Source organism: Excalfactoria chinensis, chromosome 3, assembly GCF_039878825.1.
Source record: "Excalfactoria chinensis isolate bCotChi1 chromosome 3, bCotChi1.hap2, whole genome shotgun sequence".
Taxonomy (NCBI): domain Eukaryota; kingdom Metazoa; phylum Chordata; class Aves; order Galliformes; family Phasianidae; genus Excalfactoria; species Excalfactoria chinensis.
This window is the reverse complement of record NC_092827.1, coordinates 63,093,231-63,114,505: the sequence shown is the minus strand read 5'-3', so window position 1 is coordinate 63,114,505 and position 21,275 is coordinate 63,093,231. Positions and strand designations below refer to the sequence as shown.

The 21,275-nt window shown below is 36.5% G+C and overlaps 1 protein-coding gene across 1 annotated transcript in view; it reads left to right on the top strand.

Moving 5' to 3' along the window:
* PRKN (parkin RBR E3 ubiquitin protein ligase) overlaps positions 1-21,275 on the top strand; it is a 632,920-nt gene that overhangs the window by 171,834 nt on the left and 439,811 nt on the right. Inside the window, exon 3 of the mRNA XM_072332498.1 lies at positions 15,001-15,238. Within this exon, the coding sequence (XP_072188599.1) occupies positions 15,001-15,238 (238 nt within the window). The remainder of the gene's footprint in view (positions 1-15,000; positions 15,239-21,275) is intronic.

The following is a 21,275-nucleotide window of genomic DNA, read 5'->3' as shown; positions in this document are numbered from 1 at the left end:
TTGAATATTCATGGGATGTTCAAACCATCATGTTGCATGACAAGGGAGTGTGGGATGGCACGGACAGGTGCTGAGAGCAGTGGACATCCCCAGTGGTTTGGAGCTTCATCTCTGATCAACTGCAGAATCCTGACAAACTGATAGGATATTTGGAAAAGATCTGCTGTTACCCTGGCAGTCCTTAAGAGGCATAAATCAGTGCAGTATGCTGGGGCCTGGCCTATGCCTTCCGAGCACTGTTCAGCATCCTCAGAGGGACGAGAATACCTCTAGATCCAATGACAACATGATGACCTTGTGGTTAATGCAGTTCTCACTGTGGGTGCTGTGGTTGCTCCAGCTCCTATGACTGTGACTTAATCACAGCTGTGTGATTGAGAGATACAGTCTGATGCAACTCTAGTTCTGTGCTAGGAATTGACAAGTGTTCCTATCTAACGTTTTTCTGATTGTTACAAAGTTGCAACACTAGTTAAAGGATATGCACTTATTAAGCCACATTATTCAGTTTAATGAGCATTTTTTTGCTGTTTATGGTGAAAGATTCCTCTGCAGTGACCAGGTAAACAGAATTGCCATGTCTAGAATTTAAGCCAGGCAGACCAAAATATTGTCTGTTCATAGAATTAAGAGTGATTTCTTGGCAGATTATGTAAGTAAAAGCAAAGAGCAAGCTGAATATCATATTGATAAGTAGCTGCAGTTAGGTGTCCTGGCTGGGCTATTGTAGTAGCTCGTTTTATCCAATTCTGAGCTAGCCAATACTCTTCCTGCTGTTTCCCTGCTGCAGTTTGGTCATAGTGAAAGATCATGAGAATGGTAACTGCTGTCAATCAGGAAGTTAGAAAAGCACAGCTGTACAGCACTGACTAAAGGAAACTTAAAACAGATTCTTTTATTGAGGTATGCATCGATGTAATTTTTTTTTTTTTTTGGTAGCAATTACCTGCATATGGGGGGGGGGGGGGGGGGGATTATGAAACATCAAAATGCTTCAGGTTTTGTTAAAAGGGGTATGTAATATTGAAAGAAGTTATGGATGCTTTTGTTGCCTCTGTGTGTGTGTGTGTGTGTGTGTATATATGTATATAACAAGTGCACTTAGATTGCTACTAAATATGTAATATTTATTGTGAAAGAAAACCAATTCATCAAATTATGATCATGCAGGAATTTCTATAGATCTGTTTTGAAGATTTGGTTTTTCATGTCTTTTAGCCATGCTAACCATTCTGTAGAAATAACTGAAGGAAATACTAGCATAAATGTAAAGTAATAGTAAAATGAGCCCTGTATTTATAGTCTAGCTGCTAACTTCAAGGTGGTTCTTAGCAGAGTGATTCTTAAGACATGGAACCAATTAATGTACAAACCATTTGATTTCTTTCTCTTTCAAAATATTCTTCGCTTGACATTTCTACTTCATGGGATTAAGAAATATATCAGTTTTATTTTGAAGGGCTCAACAGTTTGAGTTCTCTTTTTCATTTTATTTTGTACATTGTTTTTCCCACCGGTTGAATTATTTATATACTTGATCACTATATACGTCCAATATTTTGATACAAAAATAATGGAGATTAATGTTGTGCCAATTCTAATGTATATGCATACTGTATACGGAAGAAAAATTCTATCTCCAGTCATATTTTATCCTCTATTTGTTGTATCTCCTCAATGGATCTGTTTAGCCTTGCCTCATAGCTTTGCTGTAGGACTGCTGATGTTCACTGAGACCTTCACATTCTCTACAGAACCACTGTTGGATTGGATTGAACTGAAGCACTTTTAATCTATGAGTCTAGACTGTCATGCAGTTGTGCTTATTCTCTGTAGGTACTTTGCCTCGTAGAGTTTACCAGTCTTTTCACCTTTATGTCTCACAGAAATGTCATCTGACAAGAATGTGTATTTATTTACATACTACTGATTAAAAGTAGCAAGGCATCAGACCCAGTACTAGTGAATATGGAAAGATTCATACTTTATTTTTAATTATTTTTTGATGCTGTGAGGTAGGTGAGAATTTCCTGAAGTGGAGACTTTGGTGGCAATTTTAGCTCATATGAATGTGCCCTTTTGCCTTCTGTCTCACATTCCCAGCTTTGTCATGCAGCTGCGTGCCTTTCACTAAGGTTTGTCTAACTGTCATTGAATCAGAGGAGGAACTGTGCAAGGGTTTAAAAATGAGAGAAAGGTGTTTCTGATTAGATCTCTCACTGTGATCCAAGGGCAGCTCTCCAGCATGTGCTGGAAGAGCTGCTGGGATGATGCACTGAAACATGCAGAGGGTGTGGAGGAGGGGCAACTCCTTAAGTTGGCATTGTTGGCAGAGTGGTTACTTTCCTCAGCCAAACTGTTCATTCCATTCTAAAAACAAGAAATGCTTTGTTTAGCAAAACCTACTTTTCCATGAAGTTTTGTTGACCCACATGAACACTATGTCTATTTTTAAGGCTTTAAATTAAACTACATCAAATGTAATTGTTTGAATTTCTTTTTCTCTGGATTGATAGCCGGTGACTTGTCTTGTAGTGGAGTAAGCAGATTATCTTGCTAACTCATTTTCAGCATTACAGAATCGAATGCTTTTTTTTCCCCTCATGGTTTTGCACAAATTAGCATTAAGAAGGCAGAGGTCTTTGCTGTCTGCTTCATTAGAATCCTTGGAAATAGCCTGTCCGAGGCTTTTGATATTTTAAATTGTAACAGATGTTTCAACATCCTCCTTAGATATTAATATGATGCAAATTGCTTCCTCATCCTTATGATATAGTAACTTCATTCTTCTCCCCTCCAAATAGAGGGAAAGTGCATTTTTTGTGTGTATTCAGGTTTTTTTTTCTGTCTTTGTAAGTGCGCTTATGCTGCTTATTGAGTTTCTTTAACGTTCCAAAATACTTGTAAAAACCTTACCTATGGATTAATGTCATTTTTCTATATCTAGCATCATGTGCATGAATTATTCCATCAAGTTCCATGACTTGTTTTATTGTGGGCTAGAACACACGTGAATATAAATTGTTTCCTCATTTCTTCCTTTCTCTTTTTGATTACATCAGTCTTGGAGAGATTCAAATGAGAAATGTGCTACTTTGACCAATCATTTCAAATGCTCTGTTTCAGAGCAGAGAAGATTTCAAATTCTCTTCCTGATGTGTTTTACCCATCCAACGTTTAATAAGAATTTATTAAAGGGCAGTACGTTCTGATGTTGTATCTTCATATTGTATTCAGTTTTTTTCTGGTCTGGTGCTAAATGAGATAATATTTTGAGTTTTAATAGATTGTATGTCACTTGCGTAGTCCTGTATACAGCTAGTATAGACCTGTTACTTAGATCAGGAACTGAACATTTCTCAGTTATTGTTATAAATTTACTTAGTGTTTCTTCAGCAGTCTGAACACTTGACATCTGACTTACATTGAAGGTCTAGAGGTATATTCTATGATCTTTAAGTATTCAAAGTATGCCTCTAGACCTTTAGGTCTAGGGTATTGCCTATACCTCTACATATGATTATATGAAAAAGATAAGATGACTATTTTATCTATTAACTCTATTAACTTAAATTGCCAAACCTGCACTGACATTTGATAGATAAAAGGTTGCCATGACCTTCCAAAGTAGCGATTTTATAACACAGTGCCTTTAGACTTTCTAGATTTACATTTAGTTGTCTATTTCTGCCTCATCAACCTAATATTACATTTTTAAATATTAAATATATGTATATATACACATTTTTACTGACTTTATCCCTAAAATAGGAGACAGTCACTCTTGTCAAATGAATCGTGCCACCAAGAGGATGATCAGAAGATACTGAGCAAATATCTGTGCATATGGATAGTGTACATATGCTGGCTAAATCTGATGTGTTGCTTTGTCTTGATTTGCTTTCCTATATGGCTTGGAATCAGGACACATCGAGTTTAGCCCTAGGAAGTACTCAGATTTTGTTCTGAGACCACTTTAGGCTCAGATGTATGCGCGCAAGAAAGAATAATAAAGTCAGCTGATGTTACTATAAAAACAAGTGTAATTTATGGAGCTGTGCATGCAGTGACTTCTCTTGCCCTTAGGCTGCCTTAGTATGAGTACACAGACAGGCATACAGAATGCATCAGCTTACCCCTGGACTAACGCCATGCATCCTCAAGACACAAGTGCATACTGCGGGCATGATTGTGTTTGGGCTAAAAGAAGGACTTGTGCTCAGGTACGGCATTCAGAGCAGACTCTTACAGCTTCTGTGGGCAAAAGAATTAAAGCTGACGTTCCTATACAGAATACTGTGGTTTTCTGCTATATTCTCCCTTATATCTCTCCTCCTTACAGTTCTGTTCTTTGTCACACATGACGTTTGCATAAATCCCTTAAGCATAAAGCAGTGTCTAGTAGCTGAAGGGTTTACCAGACTTGTAGTTCAAAAAATACAGAACCATATACTATGGCCAAGAAAAAAAACCTAATTGTTACTTTTTTAAAATTGGGAAGCCTAGCATGCTTTAATCTATGTCTATTTTGCGTGTTTACTATTCATTAACTGATCATTAACTGATTATGGATTACCCCGTAAGATGTCATATCAGTTGTGGGTAAGTCACAGGGAGCACAGCAAAATACAACTACATATTATATGACATAAAAAATACGAGAGCATCACATTGTGATACATTGTGACAAAAATTAAAGAACTAACAAACAGCTGACATAACAAATTAAGATGTCCAGGTGTTAAAACAAAGTGCAGTTGTGTTCTAGAAAAACATAGCAGATTGTCCTGTTTTCTCTCTAGCTACTCTTGATATATTCTGGATACATAGTATTAAAGGTAGGATCAGTGGCTTGTGAAACCATGATCTATAGGAAATCAGCCTTGGTTCATTCTTCTCTCCGTGCTTTCTTTGTTGTATTTGGTGTACTGGAGAAGAAAGAAAAGGTCAAGCAGTTCTTTTTAAGAACTTTAGTTATGAAAGATTTTGGACTCCCAAATAATTAATGTGTGAAGTGTTTAAGATGTAGTTCACAACTATATACCATTCTTCTAATATTAATGAATGTATATGTAATAGATCATGTTTACTCTGGATATATTGGGTATGACTCTTTGCTGACAAGAAACGTGATTTAAATCTTATTCAATCTGCATATAAGCAGCAAAAGATGAAAAACTTTTTCTCACATCTGACAAAGTATTTAGAATGATCTTTTTTTCTTTTCCTCAAGTCTCTTCAATATCTTGAGTAAAACAGATCTATTTGCAATTACTGCTGTTTCCAACACAAACAGGAAACCCTTCATCAGAGCACTTCCCCCGAATAACCTATTTTTTGCTCTCTTTAACAAAAGAATTAAAAACATTCTAGCCTGTGTTCTCAGTGAGGGACAGACAACTACTACTGAAGGAAAAAGGCAAGACTTCTGTGAATCTGCATTTGTCTTGAAGTAAAGCAGGAACAGAACAATGTGCTGTAACCTGGAAAGGATGTGTTTAAAAATTGGTTTTAATGTTGTTATGGATGGTTTATGAAATAATAGCCTTTAGTGACAGCCAGACTGCTGTCTTCTGCAGGGTGGTGGTGGGTGTGGGGGTGGAAGATGTTTATGGTAAGATTGTTGGCCTTTATTCAACGTGCTACCAAATGGCATTGTTTCTAGGACTTGTTTATTCCACAGTATTTAAGTCTCAAGGTAAACAGAAAATTTGGAACAGCCAGCTAAGGAACACCTCTAAAAAATTAAGTAACCAGCTTAGCATAGCATATATCTTTGAAAGACAGCATTTATTTATCTTCCTGTTATGAGCGCTTAGGGAGTTCAATCCTAATAGCTATACTTTTATCTTCAGAAAGCTTTGTATGTCCTTGGTCTCCAGCCTCCAGTTAGAATTTTTTTCCTGTTTTTTTTTTTTCAGGGTTAAATGGAACATATATAGCTTAAATGATTGAATTTGACTTAGTTAAGACTTTTCTATGAAGAAAAATGATTGTTTTCTTCCTATATATTACCTACACTTCACCTAAGAAAAAAGTCTATATGAAATTTGCTGAGCTATCTCGTAGACATCCTGTCAGATATGTATGAATAGTGTTTTAAAAAACATGAGGGATAAATATAGATAGCATAACAGGAAAGAGTGATCGCATGGGGCTGTTTTTGAGAGATAACTGTTCTACTTCCCTGTCTGCTGCTGACCCTCTAACCTCTACCCCTACTTTAACCTATATACACCTTCTGCAAAGCAGCTAAAAGCCATGAAATATAAAATTTCTTATGAAAAATTTACAGCCTGTATCCATCTTTTATACCTGGCATGTGCTTGCTTCTGTTAACAGTGAATACTCATTTCTTCATCACCTTCTATGTGCCCTTCGTTACTGTGTATCTCTCTCCCTGTAATCCCTTGCCCCAGAACCAACCCTGAGAAACCATCATCCTTTTTCTGTTGTTCTCCTGGAAAATAAAAGTCTGCTGCCTTTGTGCTCAGTAGGACCAAATCAAAACATTCTGCAGTAGTCAGAAATGTGGAGTTCTGCAGCCTTCTTTCCACCCTAGCGAGGGCACGTATCCATACACCAGCTTGTTCTTTAGGAGCTCCATTGCTGTGTGTTGTCATCAGAGTACTGTGAATTTTGTGTTGTGTGAAAAGGGCAGAAAAGTTTGGCAGGAAATAAGCCCCTTTTTCATTACAACTCAACCTCAGACCCCAGAGGAGTTGAGGGTAGCTGAGTGATGCTCAGTTCAGTGCTAGAAGTCCAGTTGCACTCAATATATGAATATCATGACTATTGATTCACAAATAGTGCACTGTTTAGTTCATCTCTCATGACTAGTCTTAACAGATTTATCTATGCCCAGTGAGAACTCTCATGGCTAGACTAGCAAATAGTGCACCTTGTTGGAGCAATAGATTAAAGATTCTTTTGGATTACTGCTGATAAATGCACTGTCTGTAAAACATGTGAGGTTAACAAAAAATATGAAAAAGATGGCCAACAATAGATGCATTAAATTATGGAGTAACTATAGAGATTTCAGTGTTTCCCAAGGAAGCACTCAATGTTATCAACTGTGTGAATCTTATCCCATATAAGGGCGATATACAGGGTAACAGGGTCAGCTTATTGACTGATCCGTGGTATCCTTTCACTTCAACATTCCTTCTCTCCTAAGCCATTTTTATACTATTTTTCTACTTTCAGGTGGAGCTTGAGTGACTCTAATCAAACATACCTTTGGTTTGCAAAGTTTACACCAAGATGCATTTTTGGCAGAAAAACGCAGAACTGCTGGCTCAGAAAAGGAAGGTGGTTTATCAATTCCAATAGTATCATCAAAACTCCATCCCTGCTGGATTATCACTGGGTTAGGCCACAGGACTTCCATCCCACTTCACAATCTGTGTTGTTTTTCTTTTTAGTGTCAGCATATCAGGCTCCCTTAATGTTTGCGACAGCTAAGGTCACATTGCTTAAGGAACTGGAATTGATCATCCATTGCATTCCACCCTGGAATTTTACCTTCTTTTAGGAAGTGGACATTTCAAGAAGTAACCTCCAGTAAATTTTCCATATTTTGGAATGGCAGTTATTTGTACAAATTAAAGCTTTTGTCCAGAAATGTTAAAATCCTCATTGTCCTGGTTTATCATGAGAGAACATATGGTGTTTGCACAAAGTATTTTCTTCCCTACAGTCCTAGATGAATTATGAAATGAGCTTTCAGACAGGGTAGTGATCAACCCGTTTCCCAAAAGAAGTCAAGTGAGTCTTGCAGGCAAAACATTCTGGATTCAGGGATTTTTTTATGGAGTTCAATTTATTGGTTAATTTATTGATAGTGTATATAATGTTTTCTTTTGTTTGCCTGCTGCTTTTCCTTCGCCTCTTAAGCTCTCTTTGTGTCCTTCTAGCGAGGGTTGCCTGTGGGTGATGGTTCCTCTCAGATGTCATTGGCCTGGCATGAGGTGCTGCAATACCTCAGGAGTCTCCTCACGCTGGCATGGCTCAGAGTGGGCCATAGTCCCTCATGCTATGGATATATGACTCTATTAACATGGTGATTTTATATTGAAGAGTGCCTTTGTCCATGTTTCTGCAAGAGCACCTTCAGTAGCACAGCTATAGCTATCTCCTCAGTTATGTACCTCCAGCCATCTGTCTCCAGGGCCATCTTCCCCTCACCAACGACTGCAAGTTTTTTGTATATGTGTTGGAGCCATATTTGCTCTAGAGCCACTGGAGCAATGCGGTTCTGACATGCCATATGCTTCTGTCATCTGATTCATGGCTGGCTGGGTCCAGCTGTGACTTGACACAGGAGAGCTTGTGGCTGCTTCCTGTATGGTTCCCCACTAGAGGCTCACCTGTGGGAACTCTGCCAGGTATGCCTCACAGAATTGAGGCTATAAGCCCCAGCCATGTGTTCTGTTGCTGTTTTGATAACACATATTGTCTTTCAAGGCTGATGGACATATTAGAAAGGTATGTAGAAATAAGTCCCTTGTTAAATCTTCATTTTCTCTTTTAATAAATATTTGGTAGTAGAAATATTCCTTGGAAAAAGAGGAGTGAATTCCTGTGAACATACTCGCATGCTTTCCTCCTTTGTAACTGTCATATATGGAGGATTCATTACATATGTGCCTGTTATTTGGAACACTGTGGGGTCACAATGCATCCTTCAGACTTACTTATTTCCCATCTGATGGAGATGCAGCCACGTTCAAGTGTAAAATAATATTCATGTACTTTCTGTCAAGAAGGGGGAAAAAAAGGACAAAAAAAAACAACAACAAAGGAGAGAGGGAATCTTTTCTGATAAGATTGAAATCAGAACAAGATTGCTTTTGATAAAAGATTGAAGAGGCTTTCACTGCTTACATGAGAAAACATTTGTGAAAACAACTGATATTGAAAGGATTTGATAAAACATAGAAAAAAATCATTAATATTTATTACTTGTTGTAAAATTGATAGACAGCTTCTGCATGATGAGGTCATGAAATATAAGATTGGTTCAGGTGAATTCTTTAAGTCTGTATTCTTTCTGTTTTGATATTAGTCTGCTTCTTTCAAACTTTATATAATGTGTAAGAAATGACAGAAAAATTAGAATACTTGGGTTCCCATCTGGTATGACAGTAGGCAAAAAAAATCTTTCAGAGCAAGGAGAGCATAAGTTAACACACACAGAGTCAGTATTTGTAAACCACATTGGAGATAAACTCAGTAAGATCAATCCTCTTCTATGGATTTGTGTTACATTCTTCGGTGCTGGGGCAGTCTGCCCTATTTAAGTGTTATTTTAATCCCTGAAATAGACCCCAAAGGTTCAAGTCAATAAAAGAATTTACTTATGTAGTTGTTTCTGCAATATTCTTCTAGAATTCTTGTGTCATGGGATTTTATTACATGTCTAATTTAAACAAGTGGGCAAATAAATACAAAATGCAAGGTTAGGGGAAGAAGTGTATTCCAGGAAGCAGAGTTACGTCTTTTAAGTGTTACACCACATTGCATATGCTGCCAACAGGAATGTAAACAATTACTAATTAATAAAGAAAAGAAAGTGATGTACAATGAATATGGTTGAACCTTATTAATACCTAGAATTTGCCACATAAGTTGTCATAATTTTGCAGTAAATTTTACAGAGCACGGTAGTAATGTAAATGTATTGTTTGTATGCTCAGATGATCAGAGACATTGACTTTCCAAGGTCACAATGACAGCTAGGTTGTGTTCACATCCCTTGCTCATCTTTGCTAACTGGCATTTGTCAGCTCAACTCTCTGTGTAATCTATGGTAGAGATGTCCCAGCTCTCAACTGGGTGCCTAACTTTGTGTGGAGGGAATCACATACTGGCAGACTTGCAGACTTGCTGCCTTGTGATTAGGTGCACACTTGTGCTCAAGGTGCAGTGAAAGGACTGCTGATGACATGAGAGCATCAGCAGCTTCTGTTTCTAAGCTCCAGAATGTGACTTGTTGGCAAGATAAGCAAGTGGAAGTGCATGTAGTGTGGTGACAAAGGGCTCATCTGTTGGCTTCCTTGCCTCAGAATCATTCAGGTTTTCTAATCATAGAATAGAATCATAGAATCACAAGGTTGGAAAGAACCTACAAAATCATTTTGTCCAGTCATCCTCCCATTTGTGGTAGCAATGGTAATGGGAGGACAGTTGAAATAGATGATCTTGTAGGTCCTTTCCAATCATGTGATTCTATGATTCCAGTGACAACTGAGGGGCACTCAAGAAATGAAAGGCAATGAGACTGAATTTGCCCTGCTGGTACTGTATATGGTGTATCCCTGGGTGCACTTCAAAGTACTGTGGATAAGTGATCAACTGCTGGAGCTTTGGCAGCTCGGCCAATTGCAGTCATAACCTATTTACTGCAGGGGTTCTTTCTCTCAGAATTAAGGGGAACCATAATGATAGGTTCTCTATCTGTTTTAAGCTTGCAAAATCAGTTAGTATATAGTAAAGAAAACTGTTGCAAAAGTAGTGATTCCATTTCTGTAGTAGACTTTTCTTATTTTGTCTTTGAAACTGAGTGTTGGGTTTTGTTCATTGACACCACAAGGCAGCAAAGACCTTTATGTTTTTTAAAGTCAAAATAATTTTTTCATGTGTATTCCCATTAGATTGCTAATATGGTTCCAACTTCATTTCCATTGTTAGTATCTGGGAATACTCATAGTTTACCTTACATCAATTAAATGCAGTTTTCTGTATTAAGTAGTACACATAGCGTAGTTTTTAGTATGTGTGTGTATATATATATATATATAGTAACAAATGAGCTCTGGACTAAAAAATGCAGCTAGTAAAAATCTAGAAAAAGTAACAATAAAGAGGTTTTGTAATGTTTTTAAAAGCACACATACAATGGATGCCCCATCCCTGCAGACATTTAACATCAGGCTGGATGGGGCTCTGAACAACCTGATGTTGCTGTAGATGTCCCTGTTCATTGCAGGGGTATTGGACAAGATTACCTTTAAGCATCCCTTCCAACTCAAATGATTCGGTATGTCTGTGATTCTTCTCTCCATTCTTCCTGCACATGATTTAATAATCTGGTTTGAATATTTGAGATTGTTTTTTTTTAAGATGTTCAAAGCAAGAGTTAAAATTTGTGATGTATCTATAAAAAGCATATGATAAATTGCGAACTGCATGTATACAGAAGAGAAATGGCCATGATAAGGAATGTCTTTAGCTTAGTTTTCAAAACTCTTATTTGTCTTAATAATTTGAGTATTACACTTCCCTATGATAGTAGATGCTATTTCACTGAAGATTTCTATCTTAAAATTGAGTGGCTTCAAGGGGAAATAGAAGATTTTGTCAAGGTAAGGATAAAAGCACTCGCTTAAGGCAGATTTCCTTTATCTTTTTCATGGGTCATTATTCTCTTGTTCTGATGTTCAAAAATGTCTTTCATCTACGACTCAACAAGGCTTTCCTACCTCTCTCCTATAGTGGTAAATTTTATATACAGGCTAGTTATTTAGGAGAATTAGTCTGTATTCGTATGCATTTCATATTCATAAACATTTTTATTCTTACCTGAGCCTCTTACTCATTCTGAGCGTGCATACGTAGCTTTGTGAAATTCAACTTGAGAAGTCAGAATATGGAAGATAAATGACTTGGATGAGTTTCTGCTTCATCTATTGTGAATTCATTTCTCCAAGTTGGACAAAGACTGTGCTCTATAAGGAAACTGTCCTTAGTTCTGGGTTTCATCACTCTTGTATCTTCTCAGTTCCTCCTTCTCTCATGACTGTGGAAGCTTCATAATCAGCAATATATATGCTTACAGTATTTCTCTTTGGAATATGGATTGTAGGCATTAATTTGGATCAACAGATAAGACAATATCTGTGCAATCATTAATACTAGGTGTTCTCAGAAGAAATGTTTCTTGAGGCATAAAGCTAATACATGAAGAAAATGAAAGTGACATTGACATAAACAGTTTTATCTTAGATTTGTGTTGCATTAGTAACTGAAGCAGAATCCAAAAATGTACAGAAATATTTGAATTCTACCATTTTTTTTCTCAGTGCTGAAGGCTGTGGATGTAGTCCATCTGCTGTCTGTGCAATGTAGTCTGCTATAAAGCATGAGTAATCCTAAATCTGCAAGCTGTTTGGTGGTATTCTTATCCAGGTTGTTTCACAATTAAGATATCGTCTTTTTTCTTGTAGTGTTTTCTTACTTGCAAAGGTTAAGAAATGTTTTCCTCCTATAAAACCTAGCCAAATCAATTCAAATGTAGTCAGAAACAACTTTACAAAACTGTGATGATCTGGGATTTCTGTTTGTTACTCCTTGATTGCTTTCATCTTAAGAATATTCAGTATGTGAATCAAAGGATGTTGTTTGGCATTTCTGGCTGCTACCTTTGGAAACATCCTGGGATCTGCTAATTACGCTTTCCTCTGTCTATAGCCTATGCTATTATCACAGTAGGGATGCTAAGCCAAAGTTTACTCTTGTTTTTACAGATTGCTGCCAGAATGGTGAAGTGCAACATGTCCACTTTATTTGTTTTTCATTGAATAAACTAACTTTAAAAAGTAAAAACTTCATTAAATGAAAGCCAGGAATAAGTTGTTGCCCTGATCGTAGAATCATCATAGAATCAAAGAATGGCCTGGGCTGAAAAGGACCTCAAGGGTCACCCAGTTTCAACCCCCCTGCTACGTGCAGGGTTGCCAGCCACCAGACCAGGCTGCCCAGAGCCACATCCAGCCTGGCCTTGAATGCCTCCAGGGATGGGGCATCCACAGCATCCTTGTATGACCTGTTCCAGTGTGTCATCACCCTCTGGGTGAAAAACTTCCTCCTAATATCTAACCTCAACCTTCCCTGTCTCGCTTCTAAACCATTCCCCCTTGTCCTGTCTCACTTCTAAACCATTCCCCTATCTACCCTCGTCAACAGTCATTCCCACTCCTGTTTATATGCTCCCTTCAAGTAATGAAAGGCCACAATGAGGTCTCCCTACAGCCTCCTCTTTTCCAAGCTAAACAAGCCCAGTTCCCTCAACCTTTCTTCATAGGACAGGTACTCCAGCCCTCTGATCATCAGTATGTGGTGCTACACATTATTGAAGAGAGTAGTAGATAAGGTAGACCTTTATTTTGTCAGCTCTTACTTTATTTCTAAACTAACCACATACCTGTTGTCAAAATCTGGAACAGAGCCTACGCTTTTTAGAGATTGATTTAAACCATTCATATAATGTGTACAACAACCAATATCATACAATTGATTGAAAAAATATTGTGGTTCTGTTTTGTGAGAATATTTCCATTGATTTGAGTAGCCCCTGCCATCTTTCTCATTCTCACTGTTCTGTCCCCACTTGGACTGTAGCACAATGTCAAGCAATGAACTGAATCAGGGAAATAAGAAAAAGAAACATGCTGAAAAGGGAAGTAAATGGTGAGGAAAAACTGGAGAAAGGCAGGGCAAAAACAAAGTTAAGTTAAGCAAGCTAAACTCCCGGAAGAAATGCTCATTAAAACACGGTTTAACTGATTGTCCGTTGATTAAGGGTTTTCAACATTGCAAGATTATCTATATATATATTTTGCATTGCATTTTTAGCTGTAACTGAGCAAAGCACTTTGGAGCTCTTCATTCTCTTCATTATTAATTTTATTGTTAATTTCTTATAGGTTATTAATGTCTCTAACATTCAATATACTGAGACATTTCAGAGTGGCAATTGTTTGAGGTTTTCTGTTGGTGAATAAAATTATTATGCTAGCTAATGGATATGATTAAAATGTTACTGGCAACAAGGTGAACCTAAAGGAAACCTTTAATGTCAACATGATGTTTCAAAGTTAAAATCTAATGATTGCTTTCCTTGAATATTAAATCTACAGGGTCTTTGCTCTGAAAACTCTTTACAGGCTTACTACTTTTTTACTAAGAAGAAAATGTTGTTACTGAAAATCCAAGTTTAAAAAAAGCAGATTTCCAACGCTTAGAACTATGCTTCATAAGAATGAAAGGGTGAAGGGAGAAGTACTGAGAGATAATGTACAAGACTGAAGTAAAGGCACTAAACAGATATTATTCGAACGGGGGATAAAAGTGGTAGAAGAGAGAGCAGGACAATGTTATAAATGGCACTAAAATATATGTAAAGGAATCTCTTGCAATTAGAAGGACATGTAAGAATTGCAAATACAAACTAGAAATGAGACCTGTTTTTCTAAGACATAAGATCTGAAACAACTGACTGAGAATCATCTCTGTTAAGGATAGAGGAAGCAGAAGTACTTGTGTGCAAGTAAGATCTCTTGGGCTGAAATGTAGCAGACTAAAGCAGACATGACAATCTTCCTCAAGCTTTCTCTAATTCTGAAGACGACAGCTGAATCTCATTTTTGAAAAGAGATGGCAAATTGAGACTACATCTTAACCTGGATTTAGATTGAAAACTGTGTTAGAAGAAATAGGTATCAGTGTTCATCAGTACCACTGTCATCTCTGTTTCTGTTTTAAAAAAAAACAAAAACAAAACACTTTGAATCTGTTTGGTCGTGAGCTTTCCATGATTGTCAATTTGACCCTAAACTGCTGTTGAGGAGAGTGTGTGAGCATTATCTGTACAAGTGCATTTTATGTGGAATGTTTCTAGTACTTGATTTAATAGTACTCTCTGGAGTTCTACCTTTGTGCCAACAAACCAGACTTATTTAGAGTTGTTTGCTTTGGTTCACCATTTCCTTGTTAAATGTTCCAAATTTGTAAGTGTTGTGACCCTCTTACCACTGCAAGTAATCCTAATTCTAGCAATGCACACTTGTCAGTTTTCTTTAAACTCCATTACTGGGTGCTGAAATTCTACACAGAACGGTTTGGAGACCATTTAACGAATAACAAATTGGAGATAGAGGGATTTTGTCCCTTATGCCACAATTAATTATTTACTAGGATTTTGGTTTTGTGTTGCAGAATTGTGACCTGGTCCAGCAAAGCATCGTTCATATTGTTCAGAATCCACAGAAGAATAGTGATAAGCATGAGACCGAAGATAACCATACTGGAGGCATTCTGAAAACATTGGAAAGAGTACCTGAAAGTCTGACTCGCATAGATCTCAGTTCCAGTATCCTCCCATCACTGTCTGCAGGGCTGGCTGTTATTCTGGATACTAAAGAACACAACGTTTCTCCTCCCTCTGAAAAATCAGGTAAATCAGTTGTTTGGTATACAGAGTCAAAGAATCATTTGGAAGGGACTCTTAAAGTCATCTAGTCCAACTTTCCTGCATTGAAGAGTGACATATACAGCTAGATCAAGATGCTTAGAACCTTTTCCAGCCTAACTTTGGATGTCTCCAGAGACAGGGCATTTTAATGCTCAAACAAAAAAAATGTTTCTTTGTTAGGGTGAGCAATTCTGTATCACAGAGGAAAAGCATAATGTATTGTTTCTTTTAGTATTCAAAGAAAAAAATGCAACTAAGAGATGTTAGACAGCTGACACATCTTCTAACAACATAATTTTGCTTCATGGATAAAGTCACTGATTTCTATTCTTATTCTTATCTCTAGGAAGTTATCATCAACAATAAAAACACCAAAAGTACACAAAAAAGCGAAGTCTATTGGCAAGCAAAAATAATCCCTCTAAAATTTCCATTACTGAAATTTCCTTTACTAGGATGCTTGGAAGCTTTTTACACTGGAAATGTGTTTAATACTCAATCTGTTGTAATGTTTTCATACACATGCATTTCATAAAAAATATTTCTATACAATGGGCTTCTTATTTATAGAAACATAGTTGGCACAAAAGATGATGATGATTCATACTGTGGATTTGAGTAGTTCTTCACCCACCAAATTATTACTGCGAATAATTTTTCTTCATCATAAGAAATTGTCTGAGGCACAAATTTACATCACAGTCAAATGGATTGAGCTGTAATAATTAAAATGGTTCTGTAGAGATGTGTACACAAGACAGAAATACAAGAATGTCTTAGATAATATTTCTCAGATTAACCCTCTCATACAGACACAGTCTAGCTAACCCTCATTGAATGCTGTGTTTGTCTCCAAGGAAGAAAAATCGTTTTGTGGAATACCAGACTCTGAGTGGTGATTTGTGGTAACAGTCTATCAAAGATGTATTTTTAGAATGATTGATATGGATGATAGTAGCAAGCACAGAGATCCAGGGTACAGAAGGGAGTTTGTAAATATGACACAGAGATACCTCTGTAACTAACCTGACCACAAGCATAATCGTGCTTAACTGAACATCTACTAAACTATTAGAATAACTTTATAGAAAATTTCTTAAGTAACTCATGCCAAAAAGAAATGGAAGGGTCAGGGAAGTGTTCCACAACTGACTTGATCAACCTCTCACTGCCAGCTGATGATGAATGAGTGCAGTTTAGGAACAAATTAGTGCCCAGCTTAATGATCCACATCTCTCATTCTCCATGAATAATGAGATAAGTGGGGTGCATGCCAATTTAAATCTGTTAAGGTAGGGACAGAGTTTCAGGCTGGGCCTTCTAAGTCAAGGCAATGGTGTTAGCTCCTTATTGCTTTTTCAGTACTGTGCATGATATTTACATGAAATTAATAGTAGCGTTTGACTTTACAGAATAGTTTATACGCGTGTAAGGCATTTTAAAATATGTTACGCAGTGCATTTTTCCATAGTCTGTGAATTCTGTGAAGTCTGGAAATGGATAGGTATGTTCTGTTGCAGCAAATCTTTTCACAGCAGGACAAAATACCAAGAGTATATGTGGTCTAGTTTTATCTGCAATTAAAACAGATTTGTTTTTATTTTTTTGTCGTAAGGGAAAAAACAGCTTCCTGTAATGACTGATAGTTCTGCCCACAAGGACGTTAATAAGGTTTTTTTTAAAGGCCTGTTGTCTTCTCCTTGGTTTGCTTTGACTCTCATAATGAATACTTGACCTTGCATCTGCTCAGCTCTACTACTTCTGTTCAGTGTGGAGGATTTTTATGTCTTTGTTACTGGAAGTTGAGGTGGGTTAATGTGCAGTCACATCATTCACTGAGATGAGTACTACTCTGGGTTAAAAATGATCCAGCAAGAACAAAAATAAATGAAATATGAACCCAGAGATGATATTTTTTTAGTCAACTATTCTGTATAGAAACATTTGCCTTGACACAGTTGTGATGAGCAAACAGTCGTGGGAATGAGTGGCCGAAGGATACATATGCCATTACTTCTGCTTTAAATACCTTTAAAGCCATTCTGTTAGAAGGTGGATGGTTGTGATTAACCTAAAAGAAAAACCTATCCAGTAAAACCAAAAATTATTATTTTCTGTATGTGAAATCGCACACAATGAACAGGGGGCAATTTAAACCTACAATTTAGAGGCTGATGATTGATTACTATTTTGTCTAACATGCTAATCAGCTATTCTGTAGTTGCAGAGATAACCACTATGAGGCCACTTCTCTTTCAGTAGACCAAGTTATTTTTGCTTATTAACACAGAATGCTGACCCTGTGCCCCTTAACCAGCTTTTGTTTTATTTTGCCCACCTTTTAATTATAAGGAAAAGGGTCTATGGTTAACTTTTGCATGGCAAAAGATTCTCTTAGAAGTTTTTGCATCATTTGAGTGGAAGGATATTATTTTTGAAGCACTGAATTGGAGATAAAAAATTTTACCAGAGGATCCAGGAGAGAAATCATTATTTTGTACTGCTGTTATGCATGTATATTTACTCACTGTGCATTTACAGTATGAACTGACACATTTGACTAGATAAGTGCCCTTATGGCCTGGCAACCTGTCTAACCAAGGGTCATTATTTGCTCCTTGCAGAAGAGCAAAACAGGACATCTTCCCAGCTCACCCCCTTCCTTAGTGGCAAGTAATGAAAGGAATCTTTTATTTGTCTGGAGAACCATCTTACATATATTGTTTTGGATGTACAAAACATGTTTGTCCATAAGAAATTCAAAAGTTTGACAGTCATTAATAAACTGAAAAAAAAAATAAATATTGAAAATAGATGTAAATTATCTCTGCATCGAGAATTTCCATGCTTCCTCTCTTTTCATACAAAGGTAACAGCAATGTGCTTTTCTGTCTGCTCTGTAACACCTTGTATCCTTTTTAATGAACATGGGGGGGAAAAAAAAAAAAAAGATCTGGTTTAGCTGGGCCAAGCTGTAAAGTGTAGCAGAAATAATAATGGATTCTCTTAGACCTACTTAGGAAGTCTTTTTAATGAAAACACCTGTTAAAACTTGTTCTCCTTGCATTTGAGAGAAATACAAGTTATGAGAGGGGTAACTTGGTCATTAGCAAAACCTCCATGCTGTCAGTGCTTAAAAGTAGGAAATGATAACAATTTTCAGCTCTAAATCAGAGACTTGTGAGAGACCAGATATTTGTGAAAGATACAGGTAGAAACTTTTAGAAGAAAAATCCAGAATTTAGAGTTTGGGTAGTGAAATCCTTGTATAATTCTAAGGAAAGTTCTGAAGAAATTATAATCGGGAAGAATTTATCTATGAATACTATCAACAATATATGAATACGTCTTGAATAGTATTTTGTTGATTGTGTGTTGAAATTTCCATAATTTCCTCTGCAATTAATACTACATTTTATTAGGATTCTTTTATTTAAACATCTAAGAGGATGTGATTTTTGTGTCAGGTTTGTTTGAAGTAAACATGCAGTGTAAGTACCAGGTATAGTTTAAAATTACTGAACATACTGAACTAAAATGTATGCTTTCAAATTAGTTCTAGACCAGGGAACAGCATGATGTACATCCTCACCTCCCCGTTTTCATGTGGCATTCAGTTGAGTTTCCCTAGACTTTTCAGTACATCTGCTGCTTTTTCCTACCCTCTTTAAGAGAATGCCATTAAAATGGAAGCACTGATCCATCCAAAACGGCCTCCAGCACTACAAGAGCATCTGTATGGATACTCTGGGACATGAAGCTTTGTAAGCATTTAGCAACTGAACCAGACAATACTCAGGAAAGTGCAACAATGAACTTACTTTTCAATGACCTACTTATTTATCACAAAACAAGATATCTAAGAATTTACTATTCCCTCAGGGTTAAAAAAAAAAAGATTCCTCTTTTTTTCTCTACTGGCATTTAGTTCTATTTTTAAATGAGAAATTAATTAGTATAAAGATTTTTCCCATGGTAGCACTGTAGAAATCATTTGTTGATTAATTATAAAATAATGTAATGAATTAAATGTACCTTAGGTCTATGGTATTGCAAATCAATAGCTTGAGGGTAGGTGATCAGTATTCTCTTTAATTCACATTATTTAATTAGGTTATTTATTTATTTATTTTTCCCAAAGCTATCAAAATCTTGTTCATAAAAACAAACGATCAGAGTACTTGCACTGACTTTCTTTGAGATACTAAACTGCCATTTAGTGGTGGTGATATGGTTCTTGTGGTAGTTCTTTTGACAGACGTGCATTTGAATGGGATTCATATGGCTGTAGAAGGAAAAATAGTAAATTACATAATGGTGACCAATGTGTTGTTTCAGTAGAAACATTTAACTATTTAGATTATTATGATATTTTCAGATTTGGTGCACTGATGATTTACTTTTGTATTAGGATTGAAATGCATTATGCCATTGTGATTTATTCTGCATTTCATTCAGAGTTTCTAAACTCTTAAACTTTTAAATATGAAATGGAAAATCAGTGTGAAGATCAATCTATATCCAGATAAGGGAAGGAACTAATTTACTTTAGAAAAGGAGAACTAAGTATCAATTCAGCAGTAATATACTAGTTTTGATTTTGACAAATACTTTCTGAGAAGTATGGATGCATTTGTCTTCATTACACACTGGATGAGTATGCTGTATGTGCAATTCAGTTGCAGCTGAGCAGAGCTCACTGTGATTGAGTATGTAGAGGTCCGATAAATAAGGCCAGTTTCAAACTTTAGAAGAAAGCTTTGCAAAATTTCTACATTAACCACTCTGTGCTAATGGTTAGCTTTGGAACGCTGTTAATCATTAGCAGTATGCATTTGTTACATATACCAAACATTTTAACTGTTAGAACAAGAACAGATATCTTGAATTTTCTTCAGGATACAATATTATGGAGCCAGTGCCTATGCACCTTGTAATCACACATGTCAAAGTGATGAGGCCTGAGAACTCTGCCAAGAGAAATTAGGACAAAAGCAGACTTTTGTTCCTTCCTCTCCAGATCGTCTCCACACGTTTGTTATTTAGGTACTACTTACCCCCTTTCCAAAAGGCAATCTCAGCTGTACCTGTTACTGCTTATCCTTCCTTGGTGCTCCATATCTCCATGATGTATTTCCCAATTGCAGTTTCTATGCTTATGTGTTTTGTTTCTCAACCTTTTGTCTCTTGGATGCTTCCTGTGGTCAACTATAATGTCTTTGTTCCTCTGATGATCACATTGATATCATACATAATGCAAAGTACTCAAACATTGTACCTCTGTCATCACAGTGTTACAATATGTTTTCAAGAGGTAATCATACTTCATGTTCATCGGAATTAGGAAAACCCAGGTGTGTACTAAGAGAAGAATATGACCATAGCATTTTTTTATATGGTGCAGTGAGATTATGTTTAATTTTAAATCAATTTCACAGAATATTTGTTGCATCAAATTAGAGTTTCTATGAAGTTTTAAATGTTTCCAGACTGGAAAATGTTGCATTGCAGAAGTTCCCAAACTGTGATCCATATCTGAAGCTCTGATATCCAGAAGGGTATTTATTGATGATCCACTGAAACAATGGTCACAGCGATCTAGCTTCATTTACTCATTTTCAACTGCCAAAATATATACTAACAAATTACACCTCTTGATTATTTGCTGGGTTATTATTGGTAGATGTTGTATTGCTATGCCTGGAGTAAATAGATGACAAGTTTATAAGGAAGGGCTTTCAGTTAACAGTCATTTTGTGTGATATTTTTTCTGAAACAGTGCTCTATTTTCTGGTACATGGCATAAAGGAAGTTTTGTGGATACAAGTCACATTTCAGTCAGAACAAAGCTATTACACAAGATCAAACCAATTGTCTATCTAAATCTAGTTATCTTCCTCTTTTAATACTTACCTGTCTGGTATCTAATTCATCAAAAGAAAGCAAGTGTTCATATTATTTAATATTTAGAGAAGGAGCATTTCTTTTTCTAAGTAATCACCACTCTGATTATCTTTCA